We start from the raw sequence: 22,710 nt of genomic DNA on the forward strand, positions 1-22,710 counted from the left end.
AGGTTGCAGTGATAATGCCACTGCACTCCATCCTGGGTTACAGAGCAAGACCCTGTGTCTAAACAAGCAAACACCCCAGGAGCTCCATAGCAATCAAAGGGGTGTAGTCGACCTGATCAGGCGTGATAAGAAGTTCCCTGTGCTTTAACCCTATGAAGAAAATAACTAAACCAAACTATCCACCAATTTTTTTTTTTTTTTTGTAGAGACAGAATCTCATTTTATCACCCTCGGTGGAGTGCGATGGCGTCACAGCTCACAGCAACCTCAAGCTCTTGGGCTTATTCTCTTGCCTCAACCTCCGGAGTAGCTGGGACCACAGGTGCCCACCATAACGCCCGGCTATTTTTTTGTTGCAGTTCGGCCTGGGTCGGGTTTGAACCCGCCACCCTCGGGATATGGGGCCAGCACCCTACTCACTGAGCCACAGGCGCCGCTCTGCCTATAAAGCCCACCCCCTCTGCTCAGCTCTTGGAATGCCTGTTTCACAGACCGGATGCTGCCCCATTCCATAATCGCTGATAAAAGCCAATGAGATCATTAAACTCAATTTGTTGAAATCGTGTTCCTTGACAGCTTCGTGGGACACTTTATGTAAGTGGCACCACATAACTTTGTGGCCTTTCGTGTCCAGTTGTTTTAACTGAGAATGTCGTGAGGTTACGTAAGTGGGGAAACCAAGGCGCTAACCAGCCACGCAATGCTGCCTCCTAGTGGCTGATCCAGGAGTTTGCAGCCGAGCCGCTGTTCCTCAGTCAGACTCTTAAGAGAAGTCGAGCAGAGACTACAATTTCCGGCACACCCAGCGCGCCCCTGGCGGACGAACTACAAGTCCCAGGCTGATCCGCGATGGCGGGCGGCCGGCCGCGGGCGGCGGGCGGCGGGCGCGGCGCGGCGCCATCTTGCAGCCGGCGGCGCGGATTGAATGAGCCCGCCGAGCCCCGGCCGCCGTCGGGAGCCGCGCAGGCCGCGAGCCGCCCCTGCTACCATGGCCACGCCGCTGTCCGGCCGCGCGGGCGGGCCAGCCACACCACTGTCGCCCACGCGCCTGTCGCGGCTGCAGGAGAAGGAGGAGCTGCGTGAGCTCAACGATCGCCTGGCGCAATACATCGACCGCGTCCGCGCTCTCGAGCTTGAGAACGACCGGCTGCTGCTCAAGATCTCCGAGAAGGAGGAGGTGACCACTCGAGAGGTAGAGGAGCGGCTTGGGGTCCTCGGGGCCAGGCGGGCGGAGACTGCTGGGAGGTTCACTGGGGGATTCGGAGGGCCCCGAGTGAGAGGTGCGGGCCCGGCAGGCCCCGCCCACCGCGGGGTCCGCGTTCTTGGAGGACCCCGGAGCGGAGGGGGACGAGTTTCGTTCTCTGGAGGAGCCCTGAATGAGTGGTGCAAGCTGGGCAGGCTCCGTCTCTCAGGGGGGCTCCGGAGGACCTTCGAGTGAGGGGTGCAGCCCGGACAGGCCCCGCCCACCGCTGAGTTCACGGTCTGGGGGATCTCTGAGCAAGCGGTGCAGACGGGGACCGGCCCCATCATTTTGGGAGTTTTAGGGGGCCTTTGTAAGTAAAGTGGTGCACACCGGACAGGACTCGTCCACTGAAGGGTCTGCGATCTCGGGGACCCCTGATGAGGGGGTCCAGAAGGGAATGAGCTCCATCCTCTCAGGCCCCCCAAGAAGTTTCAGGAGCTCCCAAGTGAGGATTGCAGACAGTCCATGTCCTGTCGGCCAAACAATGTGATCTCAGAGGACTTCTGAGCTAGAGGTGCAAAAGGAGACAAGCCCATCTTCAGAGGCCCCAGACAGGTTTCAGGGGCCCCTGAGTGAGTGTGCAGACTAGGCAGGCTTCACCCATCAAAGGCTGCAGAGGAGAGTCCTCAGAGAATTTTAGGGCCTCTTACATGAGGGGTGCAGATTGGAGTGCCCTAACTAGAGAATAGTCTCTAGTATCAGGCTGGAGTCTCCAGTGTGCCTTGTTCCTCATAGGATTCCGAGGACATTTGGGGATCCCCTGGCTGAGGAGATATGAACCAGGGTAGACCCTACCCCTGAGGGATGGGGGGATTCTCCAGGGATGAGCCTGGGTATTTGAGTATCCTGGGAGGAGTAGAAAGGGGAGTCTGGTCCCCAAGGGAAGTGGGGGGCTCAGGCCCTCTGAGGGAGTCTTGGGGCATTGGAGGGTCTTATGGAGGCATCCTGTTCTCCATGGAACTTTTAGGGGAGAGGGGTTCCCTTGATGAATCCCTAAGAGATCAATTGGGGGGGGTGTTAGGCCAAAAGCTCCATCTTTACCGTGGCTAGGGTGGGTGGGGCACAAGGGAAGGGTTCTTATGCCTTAGGGGTCCCATGGGAAACTTGAGAAGCCCTTAGTTTGGCCCTAGGGACACCAGTTGCTCCCCTAGTGAATATGAAGGAAGTGGGTGACAAGAGGTCTGGGATCTACTGGGAATTTGGGGGGGTCCCAGATGGGCCTAGGACTAAAGTGCAGACTGAGGGAAAAGGGTCTAGGAAAATCCACCTCCAGAGAGGATAAAAGGGCAGGATGTCACTCCCCTGGGAGGGGTTTGTCCTGGGGTGGGAGCCCCTGCCACTAGCCTAACCCCCAAGTGGTTCTTTTTCCTTCCTACAAGCCATGCTCAGGCCAAGGGCAGTTTTTCAGAATAAGAGGGGAGGGAGGAGCACCCCCTGCACTTGGCTCTTGACATGGGTTGAGGCCACTGGGTCCAGTTGTCCCAGTGGGGAAGCCAGGCTCTGGAGCTGGGATTTACCACTCTGAGCCTCCACTTCCTCATCTGGAGAATGGGCCAAATAATAGACTTCTGGAGAGGAGCCACTTACTTACCCTCTGTGTGACCCTGGGCTAATCACTTAACCTCTCTGGGTCTCAGTGTCCTCATCTTTGAAATGAGTACAATTGTAATACCTGAATCTTGGAGTAATTTGCCAGGCTTCTAGAATAAACTGTTTTATAAGATGAAAGTGACTGATAAAAATAAAAGCGGTAAGGTAAAGGACTGTTCTTTAGCACCATTAGATAATGCCCCACCGCTTGTGCTTTCTGGGAAGTGGAAGATCCCATAGCTGGTGTTGGTATCCTAGTCACTGTGGATCCCTGTCTTTTAATTTGTATAACTTTGGGCAGCCCACTCAGAGCCTGAGGCTCTCTTGGAGCCCTGATTTTGCCATCTGTCTAGTGGGGCAAGATGGTCCCGGCTTCCAGTGGCTGTCTCCCTCCCTGAGAAGCCTCAGGACTCATCCCTGTTCCCACCTCAGTCTCTGAGCTAGTTTCTTGTTGTCTTTGGGCTTCTGTTGTCCCACCTGTGAGTGGAACAAACAACTGCAGGAACTTTGGGGGGCACTGGCTGCACCCCGCTGGCCAGGTGTCCTGCCTAACCCTGGGCTAGCCACCTGTCTGGGCAATGGTGGTGTCCTCCTTTGTTGCTGTGCTGGCTCAATCTGGTTGAATGTGGGACTAACTCTGGGCCAAAGTGGGAACAAGGGGAGCTGAGTGCTTGAAGTGTCACTCTTGCCTTGTTGCCCAGCTATGTCTGCTGGATGTGTTGCAGGGGGACAGCTGGGAGTTCTACCCAGTGCCACTTGTCCAGGAGCCAGCTGCTGGGGTATGAGGGGTGAATGCCCATTCACTGGTTGGTGGAGGGTGCTAAAAACCCACTGAGGGATGAGAGGGGCATCACATGGGCTTTACAGAGAGAGGGACCTGGAGTTGCTAGGGGCTGCAGTAGGGGGGCCTTCTAGGTAGAGTTGGGCCTGGTGGGGTTCAGGGAGCAGCCTTGGGCTCAGGCTGGCAGGAAGGGAACAGGGAAGGGGGCTTTCACTAGGAGGGACCTCAGGCTGTCTGTGGTACCTAGGAGTGTATACTTTACCTGCCCAGCAGTGATCTCACTTGCCTGTATCCTGCCCCTAGGGGATATCTGACCCAGACTGGAGACATTTGTGGTTGTCAAAACTGGAGGGAGATGCCGCTTGCCTGGAGTGGGTAGGGGCCAGGGATGTTCCCTGCTCAGCATCCTGAGAAAAGACTTGCCCAGCCCACATGTCAGTGTCAAGTTTGAGAAACTGCATTGGAGGTAGGGAGTTGCTGTAGAAATTCTTTGAGGATGCCTTTAACATTCTATATGTGACAACAAATGTGCAATTCAAGCGGTCCTGGTGTATGTGGTGAACCACGGAAGCCCCCCGCCCCTACCCCCCTCTTGCATGTTGGTGCACGTCTTGCTCTTTTTTTCTCGTCCATTGAGTTGTCTTCCTTTCACACTTGGTCATGCACAAAACCATATCCCCATGTGGATTCTGGACCTTTCCCATGTGACGTTGGTTGACATCTTTTTTGATGGCATGGACAAATGGCCACAGGGAGATATCACTGGAGGATTTGGGGGATGAGGAGGGGTGGGGAGCTGGCCACGTGGATGTTAGTTGGAGAAAGATTCCTGGGTACTGGGGTACTGGCAGAGCAGTGGGAATGGGGGGGCAGGTACTCTGGGAGCCCTCCCCATGAGGTGTTAAGTTCCTATGGGAGGAAACTTGGCTTTAGTTTGTCTTCCCTTCCCCCACCTCAGGTGTTCGGTGGCTGCTCAGGGCAACCTAGGGTGGACCCAGGGAGTTCAGAGCCAGGGCTGGGCTCTGGGGAGTATGATGGAAGCAGGTGGCCCCAGGCTGGTGTCTGATTTTCCCTGCAGAGCTGTAGTTCTTAACCAGAGCAGTTTTGGCCTCTAGCGACGTCTTCCAGCTAAGTCATGCCATGCTGTATGTCTGTGGGATTCCAGAAAAAAACCATCTTGGGTTATCTGACCCCAACCCTCCAGGCCAACACGTGCTGACACATTTGTTAGGATTCCTCAAGCCTGGGGCGTGCACAATGTCCCTGTCCTTGCAGCCTTCACAAGTGCAGGGAATGAGGTCCTGCCAGGCACACTGCACCTGTCCCGTGGGCTGAAAGGGTCTTTGTAAGATGTGCTCTTCTCCTTACCACAGTGCTGTAGACTGGGTAATAGCAACCACAGATGTTTTCTGAAAACACTAGCAAGTCAGTACAGTATTTTTGACTTTGCTGGCCAGTCTCTGACTATTCAATTCTGCTGGTGAAGCGTGAATGGCTGCCGTAGGCAATATGCAAATAAATGGGCACAACTGTGTGCTTATAAAATTTTATTAGGACTCGCCAAGATGTGAAATTCATAGAATTGGCCTGTGTTACAAAAGTATATATGTATATATATATTTTTTTCCTTTTTCTCCAGCCATTTAAAAATTCAAAAACCTAAAAAAAATACAAAAACAACAGAAACCGATCTATGTTTGTTTATTAAAAGAATTTTAAAAATAAAAATAAATTTGGTTGGCACCTGTGGCTCAGAGGAGTAGGGCGCCAGCCCCATATACTGGAGGTGGTGGGTTCAAACCCAGCCCTGGCCAAAAAAAAAAAAAAAAAAAGAAAAGAAAAATAAATTAAAAAAATGTAAAAACCATTGTGGGCTTATAGGGTGGACAAAACCAGGCGGTGGCAGGAGCTGGCCCTGGGCCAGAGTTTGCAGACCTGAGTATATATAAACTGCCTTGTACCCTTAACTAATGCCTATATAATTTATTCAGATTTCCTCAATTTCCCCTGATGGCCTTTCCTGCTCTGGGGCCCTGCCCAAGATCCCACATGGCAGTCAGTTGTCACATCTCAGGCTCCTCTGGGCTGTGACAGTTTCTCAGATGGTCTGGTTTTAGATGCCCTGGATGGTCATGAGGAGGACTGACTGGTCAGGTATTTTGTAGAATGTCTCTCAATTGGGTTTGTCTGATGTTTTTTTTATAGTCAGACGGGGGTGATGGGATGAATAATTTTTTTTTTTTCCTTTGAGACAGTCTGACTTTGTCACCCTCCGTAGAGCCGTGGCATCATAGCTCACAGCAAGCTCAAACTCTTGGGCTCAAGCCATTCTCTTGCCTCAGCCTCCCAAGTAGCTGGGACTACAAGCACCTGCCACAATGCCTGGCTATTTTTAGAGACGGGGGTCTCGCTCTTGCTTAGGCTGGTCTTTAAAAGTCAAAACTAGGACTGGGGGTGGTAGCTCACTTTCTACCCAGGGCAAGAAAGTGAGACTCTGTCTCCCTCCCCAAAAATAAATAAATAAATTCCTCTGGTGCAAACAGCATAGTATGTTCACCCAGGCCTAGGTGGTGTGGCAGGCTACACACCTGGGTTGCATGGTGCTCCTAGGCTGCTGTCTGCAGCATGTGACTGCTGTAGATTACTGTAACATAGGACTATTTTTGTATCTAAACATATAGGTACACAGAAAAGGTGCAGTAAAAATATGGTATTAGAAGTTTATGGGACCACCAGCCAGGTTTAGACTGGCTGTTAAGTCCCACCTCATCTGGGATGTTCTGGTTTGAACACTGAGAACCATATCCAGGCACCCCCCCATGGTCCTGAGCATATGGTCACTCTACTAATTAGTGTGTCCTTGGCAGCTCCCTCTGCTCAGGGACCTTGTCTGTAACAGGGGAGGTGGCCCCCTCAGGGTCCAGGCTGACCCAGTGCCTGCCACACACAGATGCTTGCTGTCCTATAGGCTTATGGGGATGGCACAGCCTTCAGAGTGGCCTTGTCTGTTAGCACCAGGTAGAGTGGTAGCAGTTAATCCACATCTCATACAGTTCGCCCATTCCACCGTATAGTTAAGTGTTTTTAGTATTCAGAGCTGTGCAACCACCTCCTCTATCTGATTCTGGAGCTTTCTCACAACACTAAAAAGACGCCTTCTCTCATTGGCTGTCATTCTCAATCCCCTCAGCTCCTGACAACCACTAATCCGCTTTCTGTTTCTGGACCTCCCTGTTCTGGACATTTCATATAAATGGAATCTCACACGGTGTGTCCTTCTGTGTCTGCTTCTCTCACTGAGCACGATGTCCTCAAGGTCCATCCATGTTGTAGCCTGTGTCAGAGCCTCGTTCCTTTTCATGGCTGAGTGATAATCCTGTTGCATGGATGAACCACGTGGGGTTTATATATCCATCCATTGATGGACAGTCAGCGATTCTACCTTTTGGCTATTGTGAATGATGATGCCATGAATATTAGTGTACAAATTTCAAACATATGTGGATGTATGTTTTCATTTCATAGGGTATATACCTAGGAATGGAATTGATGGCTCTATGGTGAGTCCACATTTAACCTTTGGAGGTCCCACCAGACTGTTTTTCACTGTGGCTTCACGTGCTACATTCCCACCACCCAAACACAAGGGTTCCCATTACTTCACATCCTCACCAGCACTTTTGGTTGTTTTGATCAGTACCCTAGTGGGTGTTAAGTGGTTCATGCTGTGCTTTGCTTCCAGGTTTTTAAACACATTAAGTGTATGATCTTGTTGGGGGAGAGAGGAGGGCTAGGCAGCCACAGAAATTTGAGCCATGCTCCCAGCTGGTGTGTGACTTGGGCAGCAGTAGCACATGGGAAGCTGGGCAGGTGGCTGCTGTGGAATGGAGGCTCTTGCCTTTCAGGAGTGTGCTTGTAGCCAAGTGCCCCCAGAGGATCCTCTTTAGGGATGGGTTTAGGAGGGGCTAGCTTTAATCACCAGCTGGCCTTTGAACTTGGTGTCATGAGCAGTCATGAGCAGGGGCTCCAGGAGGGGCTTTCCTCATCTGGTGGCACTGTAGGGCATTCTGGTCCCTTTTGCCTGCTCTGGCAGTCCCTGGTTTTTCCTGCTTTCTGCCCTCTACTCACTTGCTGGCTGGGCCAAGTCTCTGGGGACAGGTGGGGGTGGCTGGCTGGGCAGCTGGGGACTGGATCCTAGGAACTTCTGCCCAGGAGCCTCCAGGTGATGCATCAGCCTGCTGGTCCCACAGAGGGTTCAGACCCTGAGAATGTTTCATGTGCTTGGGGGCTGGGCACAGAAGGCTGTATGTTGGCCTCTCCCAAGGGAATGGGAAAGTGGCAAGAAGGGAGGCTGAGCTGGGTCTCAAGTTTGCTGTCCTGTAGCAGGAGTGTGAATACAGGCAGAGCATCTAAAGACAATCACCATCACCTAGGAGCTTGGTGACAGCATCCATCTTCATGTCTAAGGCATGTCACCATCCAAACAGTAGCTTTTGAAGAGAAGAAATGTTATATGTGGGTCACTACTAAAGTTTTGAGACAGATTGTGTCATGGTCCATGCTTTTCCTTTCAAAAAACGCAGTCGACAGCATCTATCCTTTCTGATTCCCCGTGCATTTTTTTTTTTTTTGTAGAGACCGAGTCTCACTGTACCGCCCTCGGTAGAGTGCCGTGGCATCACACAGCTCACAGCAACCTCTAACTCTTGGGCTTAAGCGATTCTCTTGCCTCAGCCTCCTGAGCAGCTGGGACTACAGGCGCCCGCCACAACGCCCGGCTATTTTTGGTTGCACTTTGGCCGGGGCTGGGTTTGAACCTGTCACCCTCGGCATATGGGGCCGGCGCCCTACTCACTGAGCCACAGGTGCCGCCCCCCCTGTGCAGTTTTCAACTTTTTCAGCTCATCAGTATGGCTGGGAGGGCTTCATTTGTTTCTGTCTACATGGATTTTATATTTCTTAACTTCTGTGTATCTCAAAACTTTCAAAGTGACCCATGTATTAGCCCAATGGTTGTGATGTCTGTGGTTGTGGAGACGGGAAGAGGTGTGCTCATGGCATGGAGAGGGTGGAGGTAGGGACATGCTTGGCACTCCACAGTGCCCAGGATGGCCCCACCCCAGAGAACAATCTGGTCCAAGTGTCCATGGTATGGAGAGAAGAGAGACCCTTAATTAAATGTTCACACCAGGCTTGGCATGGTGGCTCATGCCTATAATCCTAGCAGTCTGGGAGGGAAAGGCAAGTGGATAGCCTGAGCTCAGGAGTTGAACACCAGCCTGAGTAAAAACAAAACCCTGTTTCTACTAAAAAAATAAAAAATAGAAAAACTAGCTGCACCTGTAGTCTCAGCTACTAGGGAAGCTGAAGCAAAGGGCTGTCTTGAACCCAAGAGTTTGAGGTTGCTGTGAGCTATGATGTCACAGCACTCTACCAGGGTGACTAAGTGAGACACTCTCAAAAAAAAAAAGAAATGATCACACTAATTTTTTAATTTCAGAAAGTGGGAACATGAAAAATGTACATAATGAGCAGGCATTTTGTAGCCATAGCAATAGCAAAGGGTCTGCATGTCCAGGTGTGGCTTCTGGTTGAGGGGACAGGTTCCATCCAGGAGGCAGGTGCTCTGGGTCACAGGTTGGATTCAGGGTCTTTGAGCTCCATCACCAGGGAGCTGCTGTGTGCTGGGCTGGGGCTTGGGGAAAGGAGGCAGTTCATTCCGGAGGGGGTCCCTGGGGAAGAGGGGGATCCTCAGATAACCAAGAGGCTTCCTTCAGGGGGGCTGGCCCCTCTCTGACAGGAGCCCCCTCTGTTGAGTTTGTGTCTGGGGCGGCTGGGAGTTCCTGGCTGTCACCTTTTTCTGTGCACTGAGCCTGGGGATTCCAAGTAGAGATGGTTATCCTCAGCCTTCACCTTGGCTTGTGTCTCCCGAGGTGAGTGGTATCAAGGCGCTGTATGAGTCGGAGCTGGCTGATGCCCGAAGAGTCCTAGACGAGACCGCCCGAGAGCGTGCCAGGCTGCAGATCGAATTGGGGAAACTGAGAGCTGAGCTGGAGGAGGTCAACAAGAGGTGAGCGGTCCCAACTGGCTCCGTGTAGCCCTGATCCTGGGGCTTGTACGGGTGAGACCCTGAGAAACTCCCCTAGGCCCTCTGGGGGTTGGTGTCTTGACTTGGGGCAGCCTGGGCCTCCCTGTCCCCCAACTAGTGGCTGCTATGTCACTTTCTTCTGCTTCTGTGACAGTTGTAGATATTTACTGTCCAGAAGGTGGGAAACATGAGGTATTTAAGCTGAAAAGTAAAATCCTCCATGGGCCTTCCCTGGAGAGAACCTGGCTCCTCTCCTTATGCGTATAGGTGTACACACACACTCTGATTCAAACCACAGAAGCTTTTGACCTACGTACCTTCATGAGTATTTCCCTGCTGTCAGATGTTCTTTGTGTCTTGGTTTTGTTCCACATGATGGGAGGTGGAACATCTGTGGGTGTGCTCAGTATAGTCACAAGTCATTTAGGCTGCTTTTGTTGTTCCCTGCAATTTTCCTTTGGGTGATAGCTGTGTCCATTGTCAGGAGAATTCCTCCCTCAGCATCCCTCAGTCCTTCTGTGAGACTCGCCCGATTCAGGGTTCAGGGTGTTGTGGACAGAATGACAAGGACAAAGGCATGTGTATCCACTGGTGCTACAGGGGCCCATGAAACATCAGGCTTGAGGTTCAACCTAGAGTTAAGCTTCCCTTGCCCTGCCTACAGGCACCGCCTTCCACAGGCTCTGGTTGCTGGCGCTCACACATGTGTAGGTACTTCTCCATCTGTGGTATTCATCTCCGAGCAGGGAAGGGACAGGGTGTTCTTGCTTTCTCCTATTCTCCCCAGAGCCGTGCACCCCTGCACTCCTGGCCTGGTCCGACATGGAGGGGCCTGCAGGTGCCATCTGAAGGGCACAGGCATTCCTCGTGCTTCTGCCAGCTAGTATGAGGTGTGACAGGCATCTTGTGGCCTGAGGAAGCACTACCAGGTGTCTTGAGAATCTGTTGTCCCCATGTTGGAATGTGGCCAGAATAATGACCAGGGATCTCCAGGAACAGATGATGGGAAGTCCTCCATCTGGGCACCCTCTGTCTGCCCAGGCCAGTGCCATCTCTGTGGAGTGCTAGCTTCCTTCCTCCAAGAGAGGCCAGCTCTGAGTGGGCCAGTCACCCCCACCCACCTGCTTGGGGACTGGGCTCCATTTGCTCTCTGGTGGTGGCCATGAGCCAGGGACCCAGCAGCCAGACTGCTTGGTGCAGTCCATGCAGCACCACATCCTACCTGAGTAGCTGAGGCCCAGCAGCCAGGCCTGAGTGGGCCGTGGCTCCAGGCCGTCTGTCTCTAGCACCTTCTCCATGCTTAGCAAGTAGACTTTTCAGCAGAACTGCATGGCCTCTGGCATAATTATAAGACTCCAAAGGGATTTGTAGGAGCTATAAAATACCAAAGCTTTCCTTTTGCAGGCCTGGACAGAGGCAGAGCCGCATTGTGTGGAGGACATTCCAGGCACCTCTGAATTTTCTCTTTAAGACATGGAATTAATTCACATTATGTGAATTTCGCCTCAGTGTTAAAAATTTTTTAAACTACTACCCTGTGCTGATCTAGACATTTGGGCTTCTTGATCCACAGTCTCCTGGACAGCTGCCTGTGTGGCAGGCATCCCACAGTGGCATGATCTTTCTTCTCCTGTTTGTGTAGCCCCACGCAGTCACCTTCCTGACAGGTTGCATCTAGTGTTTTTCTTTTTCTAGCATTTATCACCAAAACTTAAGAATGACAAACGTAGGTAGCTCCTGGAGGACCTATAAGCCAAATTCCATTAGGTCCCCAGGAAGGTTCACCTGTGGTTGAGGAATCTAGTCAAGCACCTTGAAGTTCTTGTGAGCCAGTGAAGTTTTGTGAAAGTTCTGTGAACCTTATGATGTAGACATTTGTTCAGGAACTCACCAGGTTCCCTGACGTCTCTGCTCCTATCACCCCAAGGCCTTTGCACTGCCATCTACTCTGCCTGGAATGCCCCTCTTTCAGCAGCGATTGCCATGACTCCTTCCCAAGCTCCTGCTCAGGTCTTTATCCCCAGGGTCACTTCCCAGCACATATGTGGGCCTCGTCTCTCTTCCCTGCTCCAGCATCCTCATAATGAGGCTCCTTTCTGACAGGCAGCTATGTGACTGGCAGCTGTTTGATGATGGCCACCTCCCAAGAGGACGTGTGGTGTGAGGTAGTATGTTGTTCTAGACGCGTCCCTGGTATAAGAGCAGCACTTTCCACACAGCTGGTGCTCAGGCAGGATTTGTCGGACAAGTGATTTCCAGTTTCCCCAAAACTGCTCTCAAAATGCACTCTGGGAGTGCAGGGCATGCAGCCCTCTGTGAGGTTAAGCTCAGGACTGGTTGTCTGCACCTCCAGACCCTCAGTAGAGGTGCATCAGTGTCTGGAAATAGAACTTAGTATCCCTAATTGGGGACACAGCTTAGTAGCTGAAGTCACTGATTTTTATGCCACTCCAACTCACAGAAGCTCCCAGCCTGGGCTTCTCTGTCCCCAGTGTTTCCAGTGTTCTGAGGGCTGCCGCCATATGGGGCTCTTAGCGCCAGAGTACACACTGCCCTGCCCTGGTGGGAAACATGGGGAGGAGACATGGTGTTTGCAGTTCACCTTTCATAGTGCGTTATTACCTGGCGGGAGCCTAAAGCCTAGTTTGTCCAACCACGATCCCTTACTCAGGAAACTAGTTCGCACTGGCGGATGCCCTTTGTGCTGCATATCTGACATGCATCCAGATGATGCCTGGGGCACTGGGAAGCCCAGCCTGGTTCTTCCAACAGAAGGTGCAAATTCAACACACCACCATGTCAGCAAACACATTCAGGGATTTATTACAGATCCTTTGCAGAGAGGGTGCTGTGGTTGGGAGGGCAGTCCTCTGTCCTCAGGTCACCAGAGGCAGGAATGTACACTCGCAGGGTGAGCGCATGGCTGCTAGCAGTGTACAAGTTTGTGGGAATGGCACAAGTTTGTGTGCAGCATTTTAAGTTCATGGGCAAATGCCTGAGGGGCCCGTTTAAAGGAAGTGGGAGCAGAAGTGAGCAGCCCAGTCTGCTGGGCTGGAGGGAAGCCTCAGTTATTATCTCTGACTCAGGCTTGAGCCACTGGGTATAGTGTCTGCTGCTAATGCCAACAACATCTTTTGCTGTATTGTTCCCTCAGTCTGGGGTGATTCTGTCCCCAGGGGACAGGGTGGAGTCTGTGTAGGAAATGTGGTTGTCGCCACTTGGGGAGTGCTCCTGGCATGGAGTGGATGGAGGCAGGGACACTGCTCAGTACCCTGTAGGGCCCAGGATGGCCCCATGTGTCAGCACTTCTGAGGTTGAAAAAGGTTGGGTTGGGCTGGGCAGTAGCTCACTCCTGTAATCCTAGCACTCTGGGAGGCTGAGGCTGGTGAATTGCCTGAGCTCACAGGTTCAAGACCAGCCTGAGCAAGAGTAAGACCCCCGTCTCTAAAAATAGCCGGGTATTGTGGTGGGGGCCTGTAGTGCCAGCTATTTGGGAGGCTGATGCAAGAGAATCGCTTGAGCCCAAGAGTTTAAGGTTGCCGCAAGCTGTGATGCAAGGGCACTCTACCAAGGGCAAGAAGTGAGACTCTCTCAAAAAAGAAAAGAAAAAGGTTGGGTATTCCACTGTTGCTTGGGGAGGGGCACAGTTAGTTCCTTTGGGAGGTAAACATTCAACTCCAAGATTTCAAATTATATTTACAAACATTCAAGGGCCCAAAGTCCACACTATTAACATTTGTTTGTTAATCTGGGTATTTGCTATCCTAAATATTTAATACTAGAAATGATTTGGTTTAACAGAAGACCAGGTAAGCCTGCTTAAAATAGCTAAAGGTTCCAAAGAAGATGAACTTTACAAAAGCCAGGATTTTCATTTGTTAACTTTAATGGTGTGTATGCTAATTTTTTTTTTTTTTTAACCTAAGTTCTCCCCTAAATGATCTCTCCTGTATCTAAAATTGGTAACAAAGGGTGTGAAACCTGGACTTGAGGTAGGTTGCAGGCACTAGTGTAGCTTATGGGGTTCCCAATGGTCCAGAGCAGATTTGAGGAGCATGTGGACCTTTGATCCTGAAGACTAGGACCCCATTGTCAGGGCCTTTCTAACAGTGAGTGCCTTGGGCTCAGAGGTCCCAGTGACCTTGCCCATGGGTTTCCTGGCACCTTTGCCAGCTTGCCTGGCGCTGCCTAAGGTGCTCCATGGGGCAGGAGGATTCCCCCTCAGCCAACCTTTTCTTTTGACTTTCAGTGCCAAGAAGAGGGAGGGTGAACTCACTGTGGCCCAGGGCCGGGTCAAAGATCTGGAGTCCTTGTTCCACCGGAGTGAGGCGGAGCTGGCTGCTGCCCTCAGCGACAAGCGTGGCCTGGAAAGTGATGTGGCTGAGCTGCGGGCCCAGCTGGCCAAGGTATGTCCCAGACAGCTCCTGGGGCCACGGTGGCCATGGGGCTCCCCGGTAGGGCATGTGTCACCAAGCAGATTGTCACCTCCGCTTGCTGTCCTGTGTCTCTCAGGCAGAGGATGGCCACTCAGTGGCTAAAAAGCAGCTGGAGAAGGAGACGCTGATGCGTGTGGACTTGGAGAACCGCTGCCAGAGCCTACAGGAAGAGCTCGACTTCCGGAAGAATGTGTTTGAGGAGGTGAGTCTGTGGGCCCAGCCTTCAGCCTGACTAGGTGTGTTAGTGTCCTGGGGCTGCCGGAGCAAAGTGCGAGGGATGGGGCAGCTTAAAACCACAGAAGTCTATTCCCTTAATTCTGGAGGCTGAAAGTCTGAAGTCAGGATGTTGTAGGGCTATGCTCCTTCTAGAGACAGCAGGTGAAGTTCTTTCCTGCCCCCCACCCCCACCCCCGCTTCTTGGGGCTCCAGGTGTCTTTTTGCTCACCCTGTGTCATTCCATCTTCACAGAGTATCTTCCTCCTCTCTGTCCATCTTCTGTGTGTCTCTTACAAGGACAGGTGACATTGGATTTTAGGCCCACTGGATAATCCAGAATGATCTAATTTATATCTGCACAGACCCTATTTGCAACTAAGGTCACATTCATAGGTTCTGTGATCAGGACATAGACACATCATTTTAGGGGCCATCATTCAACCCATCACACAGCCTCCTTGTCAAAGGTAGGTGTGAGGCCCATCTGCTTCCTGGGTCTACTCTCACCCGCCTCATCTTTGGGCCTCTGGCTCCTTGGGTGGTGGTGTGGGAGTCCAGCCCCATGTGACCCTTAGGTCCCAATCTGTCATAGAGCCCATTGTGATATCACAGCCCAGAGCAGAATGCTTGGGGCCAGGCAGGCTCATGTGCTCACTGCCCAGAAAGAGCTGCTGGCTGAAGGATGCCCGTGCAGCTCAGGAACAGGGCCTGGCTCCAGCCAGGTGCAATGAGTGTGTGGGCCGCCACAGGAGCTGGGAGGGAAGCTGCAGCGGGTGTTGTGAAGGAACCCATGAGGGAATCCCTGAGGCAACCTGAGCCTAAGAGAGAACCTGTGAATAGACCTGTGAGTGAACCTGCAAAGGGACACGAGCTCAAAAGGGGACCTGTGAGGGAACTATTGAAGACACCCCTGAAGGAACCTGTGAAGAGACTCACGAGGACAGCAATGAAAACACCTTTGAAGGAACTTGTGATGGGACCCAGAAGGAGACCCATGAAGGGATCCTTGAGGAAACCTATAAGGAGACCTGGAAAGAAACCCCTGAGGGGACCCCAGAAGAAACCTGTGAAAAAGGGATCCTTAACGACCTCCCTGAGGAAAGGGCCCTTGAGGGGTGCTGGGCCTCAGAGGCAGAGGCCTGTGTGGGGATCAGTGAGCAGCACCTCCTCAAGGGCAGCCCAGAAGGTGGGTGTGCTGTTCTTGGAGCTCAGCAAGTTGTGCCACCAGCTTCATTCTTTGATTTTTGTTTTTTGTTTTTTTTTTTTGTAGAGACAGAGTTTCACTTTATTGCCCTCGGTAGAGTGCCGTGGCGTCACACAGCTCACAGCAACCTCCAGCTCCTGGGCTTAGGTGATTTTCCTGCCTCAGCCTCCCTAGTAGCTGGGATTACAGGCGCCCGCCACAACGCCTGGCTATTTTTTTGTTGCAGTTTGGCCGGGGCCGGGTTTGAACCCGCCACCCTCCGTATATGGGGTTGGTGCCCTGCTCACTGAGCCACAGGTGCCGCCCTAGCTTCATTCTTTGTAAAGGCGACCGCTTCCCTTAGAAGCATTTCTGCTGTTTTTATGAACAAGTCACATAATAATAAGTGACAGGTTTCTGTGCTAGAGGGAATTTCATGCAGTAAGAAGTAGATGTTCCCTTCCTGTGAAGCATGAGCTTTGGCTCAGGCCGCCCCCTGCCCTGGCACTTGCCCTTGCCATGTGTATGGGACAACTGCTTGTATGACAACTGCCTGGGTGTGCCATCATGGTCACTGTGTCCCGAGGGCCGGGTCTGCCATCCCCTGGATGGGGACCATGACTAATTTGTTCTCTTAAATAACAGCTTTTATTGGATATAATTCCCATACCTTAATGTTCACCTTTTAAAAGTGTAGAATTCAGTGTTTGTTGGTTCTCTATGGGGTTGTGCAGTCATCTTTCTTCTTCTTCTTCTTTTTTTTTTTTTGGACATGGGAGTCTCTCTGTTGCCCAAGCTAGAGTGCCGTGGTGTCAGCCTACCTTACAGGGACCTAAAACTCCTGGGTTTAAGCAGTCCTCCTGCCTCAGCCTCCTGAGTAGCTAGGACTGCAGGCACCTGCCACAACAACCAGCTAGTTTTTCTTTTTTTTTTTTTTTTGTAGAGGCAGAGTCTCACTGTACCGCCCTTGGTAGAGTGCCGTGGCGTCACATGGCTCACAGCAACCTCTAACTCTTGGGCTTACGCGATTCTCTTGCTTCAGCCTCCCGGGCAGCTGGGACTACAGGCGCGCGCCACAACGCCCAGCTATTTTTTTGTTGCAGTTTGGCCGGGGCTGGGCTCGAACCCGCCAACCCTCGGCATATGGGGCCGGCGCCCTACTCACTGAGCCACAGGCGCCGCCCAACCAGCTAGTTTTTCTATTTTTAGTAGAAGGGGGGTCTCGTTCTTGCTCAGGCTGGTCTCGAACTACTGAGCTCAAGCATTTCTCCTACCTTGGTCTCCCAGAGTGTTAGGATTACAGGTGTGAGCCACTATGCCCGGCCACAACCATCACTTCTTTTTTTTTTTTTTGGCCGGGGCTGGGCTTGAACCCGCCACCTCCGGCATATGGGACCGGCGCCCTACTCCTTGAGCCACAGGCGTCGCCCACACAACCATCACTTCTAATTCCAGAACATTCCATCCCCCCAGCAAACTCTGTCCCCGACAGTAGTCACTCTCCACCGTAAGTCCCTAGAACCATAAATCCACATACCAGAGCAGACATGCCTGTTCTGGGCATTACTTATAAATGGAGTCACACACTATAAGTCCTTCTGTGTCTGGCTTCTCTCACTGAGCACGGTGTCCTCAAGGTCCATCCATGTTGTAGCCTATGTCAAAGTCTTGTTTCTTTTCATAGCTGAGTGATATTCCAGTGTGTAGATGGACCACATTTGGTTTGTTCATTAGTCCATGGATGGGCAATTGGACTGCTTCCAGTCTATGCTGCCATGAATGTGTGTGTCAGTAATTAACTTGTGAACAGGAACCAGGTGGCTGTCTGGAGGTTCTCAGTTTGGACATTTTGAAGCCCTCCCTTGGAGGAGACCAGGGCAGGAGCAGGACCAGAGGCTTGGGAGCATTCTCTGCCACTTGCTCTGGCGCCTTGGTCACCAAAGCTCTGTCCCCAGGAGGTGCGGGAGACGCGGCGGCGGCACGAGCGCCGCCTGGTGGAGGTGGACAGCAGCCGGCAGCAGGAGTATGACTTTAAGATGGCCCAGGCGCTAGAGGAGCTGCGCAGCCAGCATGATGAGCAAGTACGGTTGTACAAGCAAGAGCTGGAGCAGACCTACCAGGCCAAGGTACCAGCAGGGTGGGTGGGGGTGGTGGGCACCGTGGGACCCCTGGCCAGCATTTGTCTTTCATCTACCCATTTCCCCTCAGCTTGACAACGCTAAGCTGAGCTCTGACCAGAATGACAAAGCAGCCAGTGCTGCCCGCGAGGAACTGAAAGAAGCCCGCATGCGAGTTGAGTCCCTCAGCTACCAGCTCTCGAACCTCCAGAAACAGGTGACACACCAGAGACCCCAACCCCACCTGGCCTGGCCTCTGGAGCCCTGCCCTCGAGTGTGTGAGCTTAGGGATTTCCTGCCTCTTGGCAGTTGATTTCAGTCATGTGGCATTGGCGGTGTCTCCTACCCTTCCTCCTATGCCTGTTCCAGCCCATCAGCAGCCACATGACTGTGGTGCTGGCTCCCTGTCCTGCAGACTTGGTCTCCATCAAGGGGGCCCTTCCCCAGCCCCCACATTGAGGGGCTGTCTCTCCACTGTCCACACCCTTAGCAGCCCCCACAAGAGGCCCAGGAATGGCTGGGCTTCCATGACCCCAGTAGGCTGCCCTGACCTGGCCACCTATCCCCTCTCTAGGCAAGTGCCGCCGAGGACCGCGTCCGGGAGCTGGAGGAGGCCATGACTGGGGAGCGGGACAAGTTCCGGAAGATGCTGGATGCCAAGGAGCAGGAGATGACAGAAATGCGGGATGTGATGCAGCAGCAGCTGGCCGAGTACCAGGAGCTGCTGGATGTGAAGCTGGCCCTGGACATGGAGATCAGTGCCTACCGAAAGCTCCTGGAGGGCGAGGAGGAGAGGTGGGGCAGGTCAGGCGAGGAGGTCAGGGCAGGGGCAGGGCAGGGGCCAGGTGACAGCTCCTCTTCTCCCCCCAAGGCTGAAGCTATCCCCCAGCCCATCCTCTCGGATCACCATCTCAAGGGCCACCTCGAGTAGCAGTGGCAGCAGTGTGTCAGCAGCTGGGCGCTCAGGCCGCAGCAAGCGGAAGCGGCTAGAAGTAGAGGAGTCCCCGGGCAGCAGCTCAAGTGGCCTGGGCACGGGCAGCAGTGGGAGCAGCAGCAGCAGCAGCTTCCACCTGGCCCAACAGGCCTCAGCCTCGGGCAGCATTACCATTGAGGAAGTTGACCTGGAGGGCAAATTTGTGCAGCTGAAGAATAACTCCGACAAGGTGATGGTGTCACCATATCTGGGGCAGAGGGAGGGGAATATCCCTGCCATTGTTGCCATCCTGGTGGGGCCGTGTGGCAAACGTGTGCTTTCTTTTCCAGGATCAGTCTCTGGGAAACTGGAGAATCAAGAGGCAGATCTTGGAGGGAGATGAAATCGCCTACAAGTTTACACCCAAGTATGTCCTGCGGGCCGGCCAGACAGTCACGGTAGGTGGCAGAACTGGGGCAGGGGCAGGAAGGAGAAGATGGCTACTGGTGGGATTAGTTGGGGTTATGAAAGGGCCAAGACTCAGGACTTGGCTGCAGCTGTGCCACCTTGGGGCTCAGACCACCCATAGCTGCACCCCTCTACTGGGACTTCCTGGGGACTAACCTACATGCTGGGGGTCTAGCCCCATAGGACTGGCATCTATGTAGCGTAACAGTCACAATCTACTGGGCTTCCTTCCCTATTAATCGGGAGCACTTGGTCAGTATGAACCTCAGTCTCTTCTGTACCCTGGGAACTATGACCCCCCTGGACAAGCTTAAGTCAGGCTAGGCTTGAACACCCAGGGCCCTGAAGGGGACTATGTGGTAGGGGGCCATTTACTAACCTATGTCCCCTGACCGAAGGTGGTATTGATGAGGGGGGCTATTCTTGGATCCTCAGGTGTGGGCAGCTGGTGCGGGGGTGGCCCACAGCCCCCCTTCAACCCTTGTGTGGAAGAGCCAGAACAGCTGGGGCGCCGGTGAGAGCTTCCATACCGTCTTGGTCAACGCTGATGGAGAGGTGGGTACATATTCAGCACCACCAGCCAGATGTGGAGTCCTGGGCTTGGGCTTGGGCTTGATCTCAGGATGGTATCTGTGCCGGATATGGGGTGGGGGTCCCTGGCACTGAGGTGTTGAATGTTGGCAGTTCTCATCTCACACAGGAAGTGGCCGTGAGGGCTGTGAAGCAGTCCTCGGTGGTACGGGAGAATGAGAATGGGGAGGAGGAAGAGGAGGAAGAAGCTGAGTTTGGCGAGGAGGATCTCTTTCACCAACAGGTAGGGGCCCCTGTACCTACTTACAGCCAGGAGGCAGCGTCAGGGACAGCGTGAGCTGGTGATCACACATACATGCACCAATGCTCACTGGATCCCTGGTAGGACACTCACTGGGCTGCAAGGCGCTGGGCTATAATGAGCCCCACAGTTCATACCCACACATGTAGGCATAGATGGAGAGCTGGACCTGCCCCCCGGGATAGGCAAGACATCCTTGGATGTTACAAGGGTGTTGAAAATCCAATTGCATTGCACAGTGACACTGGGGTACAGCTCCCAAAACACTCTGGTTTTACACTTCCTCTGTCTAAGACACCAGTTACTTAAGCAATGGCTTCTGAGGAAGAGGTGGACATTCCAGAGACCACAACTGTATTAAATGCACACATTGCAGCATTCCTTTCATTTTTGGAATGTTAAAAACTTGACACAGGTAGCGCACATAGAAAGACATAGAAAGTTCATAGACATAGGAGACATAGAAAGTTCTGAAAATAGGGACTGCTGTTGCAGAAGCTGCTGAGCCTGTCATCTTGTGAGCTGAGTTTCCTGGGGTGCTCAGCTCTTAGGCCTGACCCAGCCCCTCCCTGACAGGGGAGATGAGGTGGGAACAGCTGCTCCCTGCTTACCTGACCACCTCCATTCTTTCTCCTTTCCTTGCAGGGAGACCCAAGGACCACCTCAAGAGGCTGTTGCGTGATGTGATCTCAGCACTTGTCATCACATACCTTCCTCTACCCAGAGCCACTGAAAACTATTTTTATATCATTGGCTTTCTTTAGTTCTTGATAACATTTCTAGAGAATTTTTAAGCAAACTGTCAGGATGTGGGCATGGGTCTCTGCTGATCTTTCCTGTGGTGGGTGTCCTTGGACTGTCCCCTCATAACCATCTCCACCTTTATCCTGGAGACCTTTTTTTAGTGTGTTTTTCCCTCTATTTCACCATGTGGTTGAATCTGAGGCCCAGGGCTAGTAACCTGGGGTTTGAAAGGGGAGGCAGGAGGGCCAGCAGAGCCACTTTGCTGCCTCTGCCTCAAGTGCAGGCCAGGGCAGGGGAGAGGATAGGAGATGGCCCCTTGGGCCTTATAGGGGACAGAGATACAGAGGAATTCAATGGTTATGGGTTTTATTTTTTTAAAGCTTTTTAAAAACCAAATTCAGAGCCCAGGGTCTGACCTGGTGGGGCTGGGGGCCCAGCCTACATCTTGGTTGCTGCAGTTCAGACAGTGGAAACCCATCACGCATCCAAGAATCAGGTGCTGATGCAGTACAGGAATGGCCTGGTCCTGAGGGTAGATGAATTTAGGGAGTTTGTAGCAATTACTGTTCTGACGACATGGGGCTCAGGTTGAGTTTCTCTGACCCTTGATTTTACTTTCTGGGCCTTGGTTCTGGAGCTTTACACAGTTCAGTTCCTTATCCTGTAGGACCAACAAGGCAGGAGAACAGACACCTAGGGAATGAGGATAGTCCTGTTCTAAGACTTGTCAGGATAGTAAATGGGAAGGGGACATTGGATAATCTTGGAGCAAAATCCTTGAGTTTGAGAACCATTGTCTGCAGGTAATGCCACCAATTCCTGACCCTTCCAGAGGAGAGTGATTTTTGGCTGGGCCTCCTCCCCTGACTGTGTGCGTGGCGCTGAGCGTGGTGTGGTCTCCTATATATACATGTGCATATATCATATATCGATATTGTAGCTTCTATTTGCTGAAATTTTGTTTCTTAGACATGCCAATTCCAACTGACTCCTATGCTGATGGCTCCAACTCCTCAGACCAGCTTCTGGCTATCCCCTTTCGGCAATAGCTTACAGTTTACACCCTTCCCACATAGATACACAGAAGTTATTTTTTTAATGGATATTTATTTTTTTACATTGGTCAGTATGCAGATTGCCAGGACCCTGCTTCAGGGGCTCATGTCAGGGCCTTGAGGGCAGGCTAACCATCCTCCCAGGGCATGGCACTGGGGCAGGGACCCCCAAATGGCAAACTTCCTTCAGAGAGTGCAGCTGAGTCTTAAAGATGCAACACTGAGCCACAGGTGCGCTGCCCAGCCTGAGCCGGGCCTTGTAGTCACTGCAGGGCAGGTAGTACTGCTCTCCTAGACCAGAGTCAGGCTTGTGATGAGGAAGGAATAGGAGTCATGAAACCTAGGCCTGGAAGGTCCCAGTGGCCAAAAAAGCAAAAACACTGCCACTGCCACTGCCACCTGCGTCACAGAGGCTCTGCCAGCCACCCTTACTTTCAGAAGTCTTTCCGTGGTGACTTTGTGTTCCCTGGGCTGTGAGTTGCCTTCCCTGTGTGGAGGGAAATGTGTTTTACCAAAGGAATTCCTCACGGTAGGTCCAGAGAGGTGTAACAACTGTGTTCCGAGTCAGGCAGAGCTGCCAGGCCACTGACAAGTAGGAATGTTAGCTCCAGGTGCTATCTCCCCTTTCCCCACCTTCACGGCAGGAACTTCCTGGATGTGACCAGGTGGCCCACATCCAAGCAAGTATGCTGGGGGCAGAGGGTGTCATAATCTTGACACGTGGTGGTGGGGGGTGCGGTTGCTTCAATCACATCTTTCTACATATTTTGGGACCGTGGGGGAGCAAAACCATATGCTGGAGTTGGGTCTGTGATTTGCTGAACAGGCTTGCAGGCCAGGCTCCAGGGATGAAAGGAGAAGGCCCAGATGTCCAGAGACACTGCTGAGCCTCTTCCTGTGGTATATGTCCCAGGTCCACAGACTAGCACTCCCCTTTTCCTGGGTTCACAGAGGTCACTCCTGGCAATCTTCTCAACAATAAGCTGGTCTGGGTCCTTACCCCACATTTGCCTTGATTAGAGCTGGGAGTGACCCAGGCACTGA

At 52.5% G+C, this 22,710-nt stretch overlaps 1 protein-coding gene across 1 annotated transcript; it reads left to right on the top strand.

Moving 5' to 3' along the window:
* Nucleotides 1-864: 864 nt before the first annotated feature.
* On the top strand, nucleotides 865-20,630 carry LMNB2 (lamin B2). Its single transcript, XM_053580807.1, has 12 exons — nucleotides 865-1,192; nucleotides 9,548-9,684; nucleotides 13,952-14,108; nucleotides 14,215-14,340; nucleotides 17,493-17,663; nucleotides 17,746-17,871; nucleotides 18,229-18,449; nucleotides 18,526-18,817; nucleotides 18,918-19,025; nucleotides 19,471-19,590; nucleotides 19,736-19,849; nucleotides 20,513-20,630. The coding sequence occupies exons 1-12, from the start codon at nucleotides 926-928 to the stop codon at nucleotides 20,552-20,554; spliced, it is 1,881 nt and encodes a 626-aa protein (XP_053436782.1). The 5' UTR covers nucleotides 865-925; the 3' UTR covers nucleotides 20,555-20,630.
* The last annotated feature ends 2,080 nt before the right edge of the window (nucleotides 20,631-22,710 follow it).

Source organism: Nycticebus coucang, chromosome 2 (genome assembly GCF_027406575.1).
Source record: "Nycticebus coucang isolate mNycCou1 chromosome 2, mNycCou1.pri, whole genome shotgun sequence".
NCBI classification, from domain to species: Eukaryota; Metazoa; Chordata; class Mammalia; order Primates; family Lorisidae; genus Nycticebus; species Nycticebus coucang.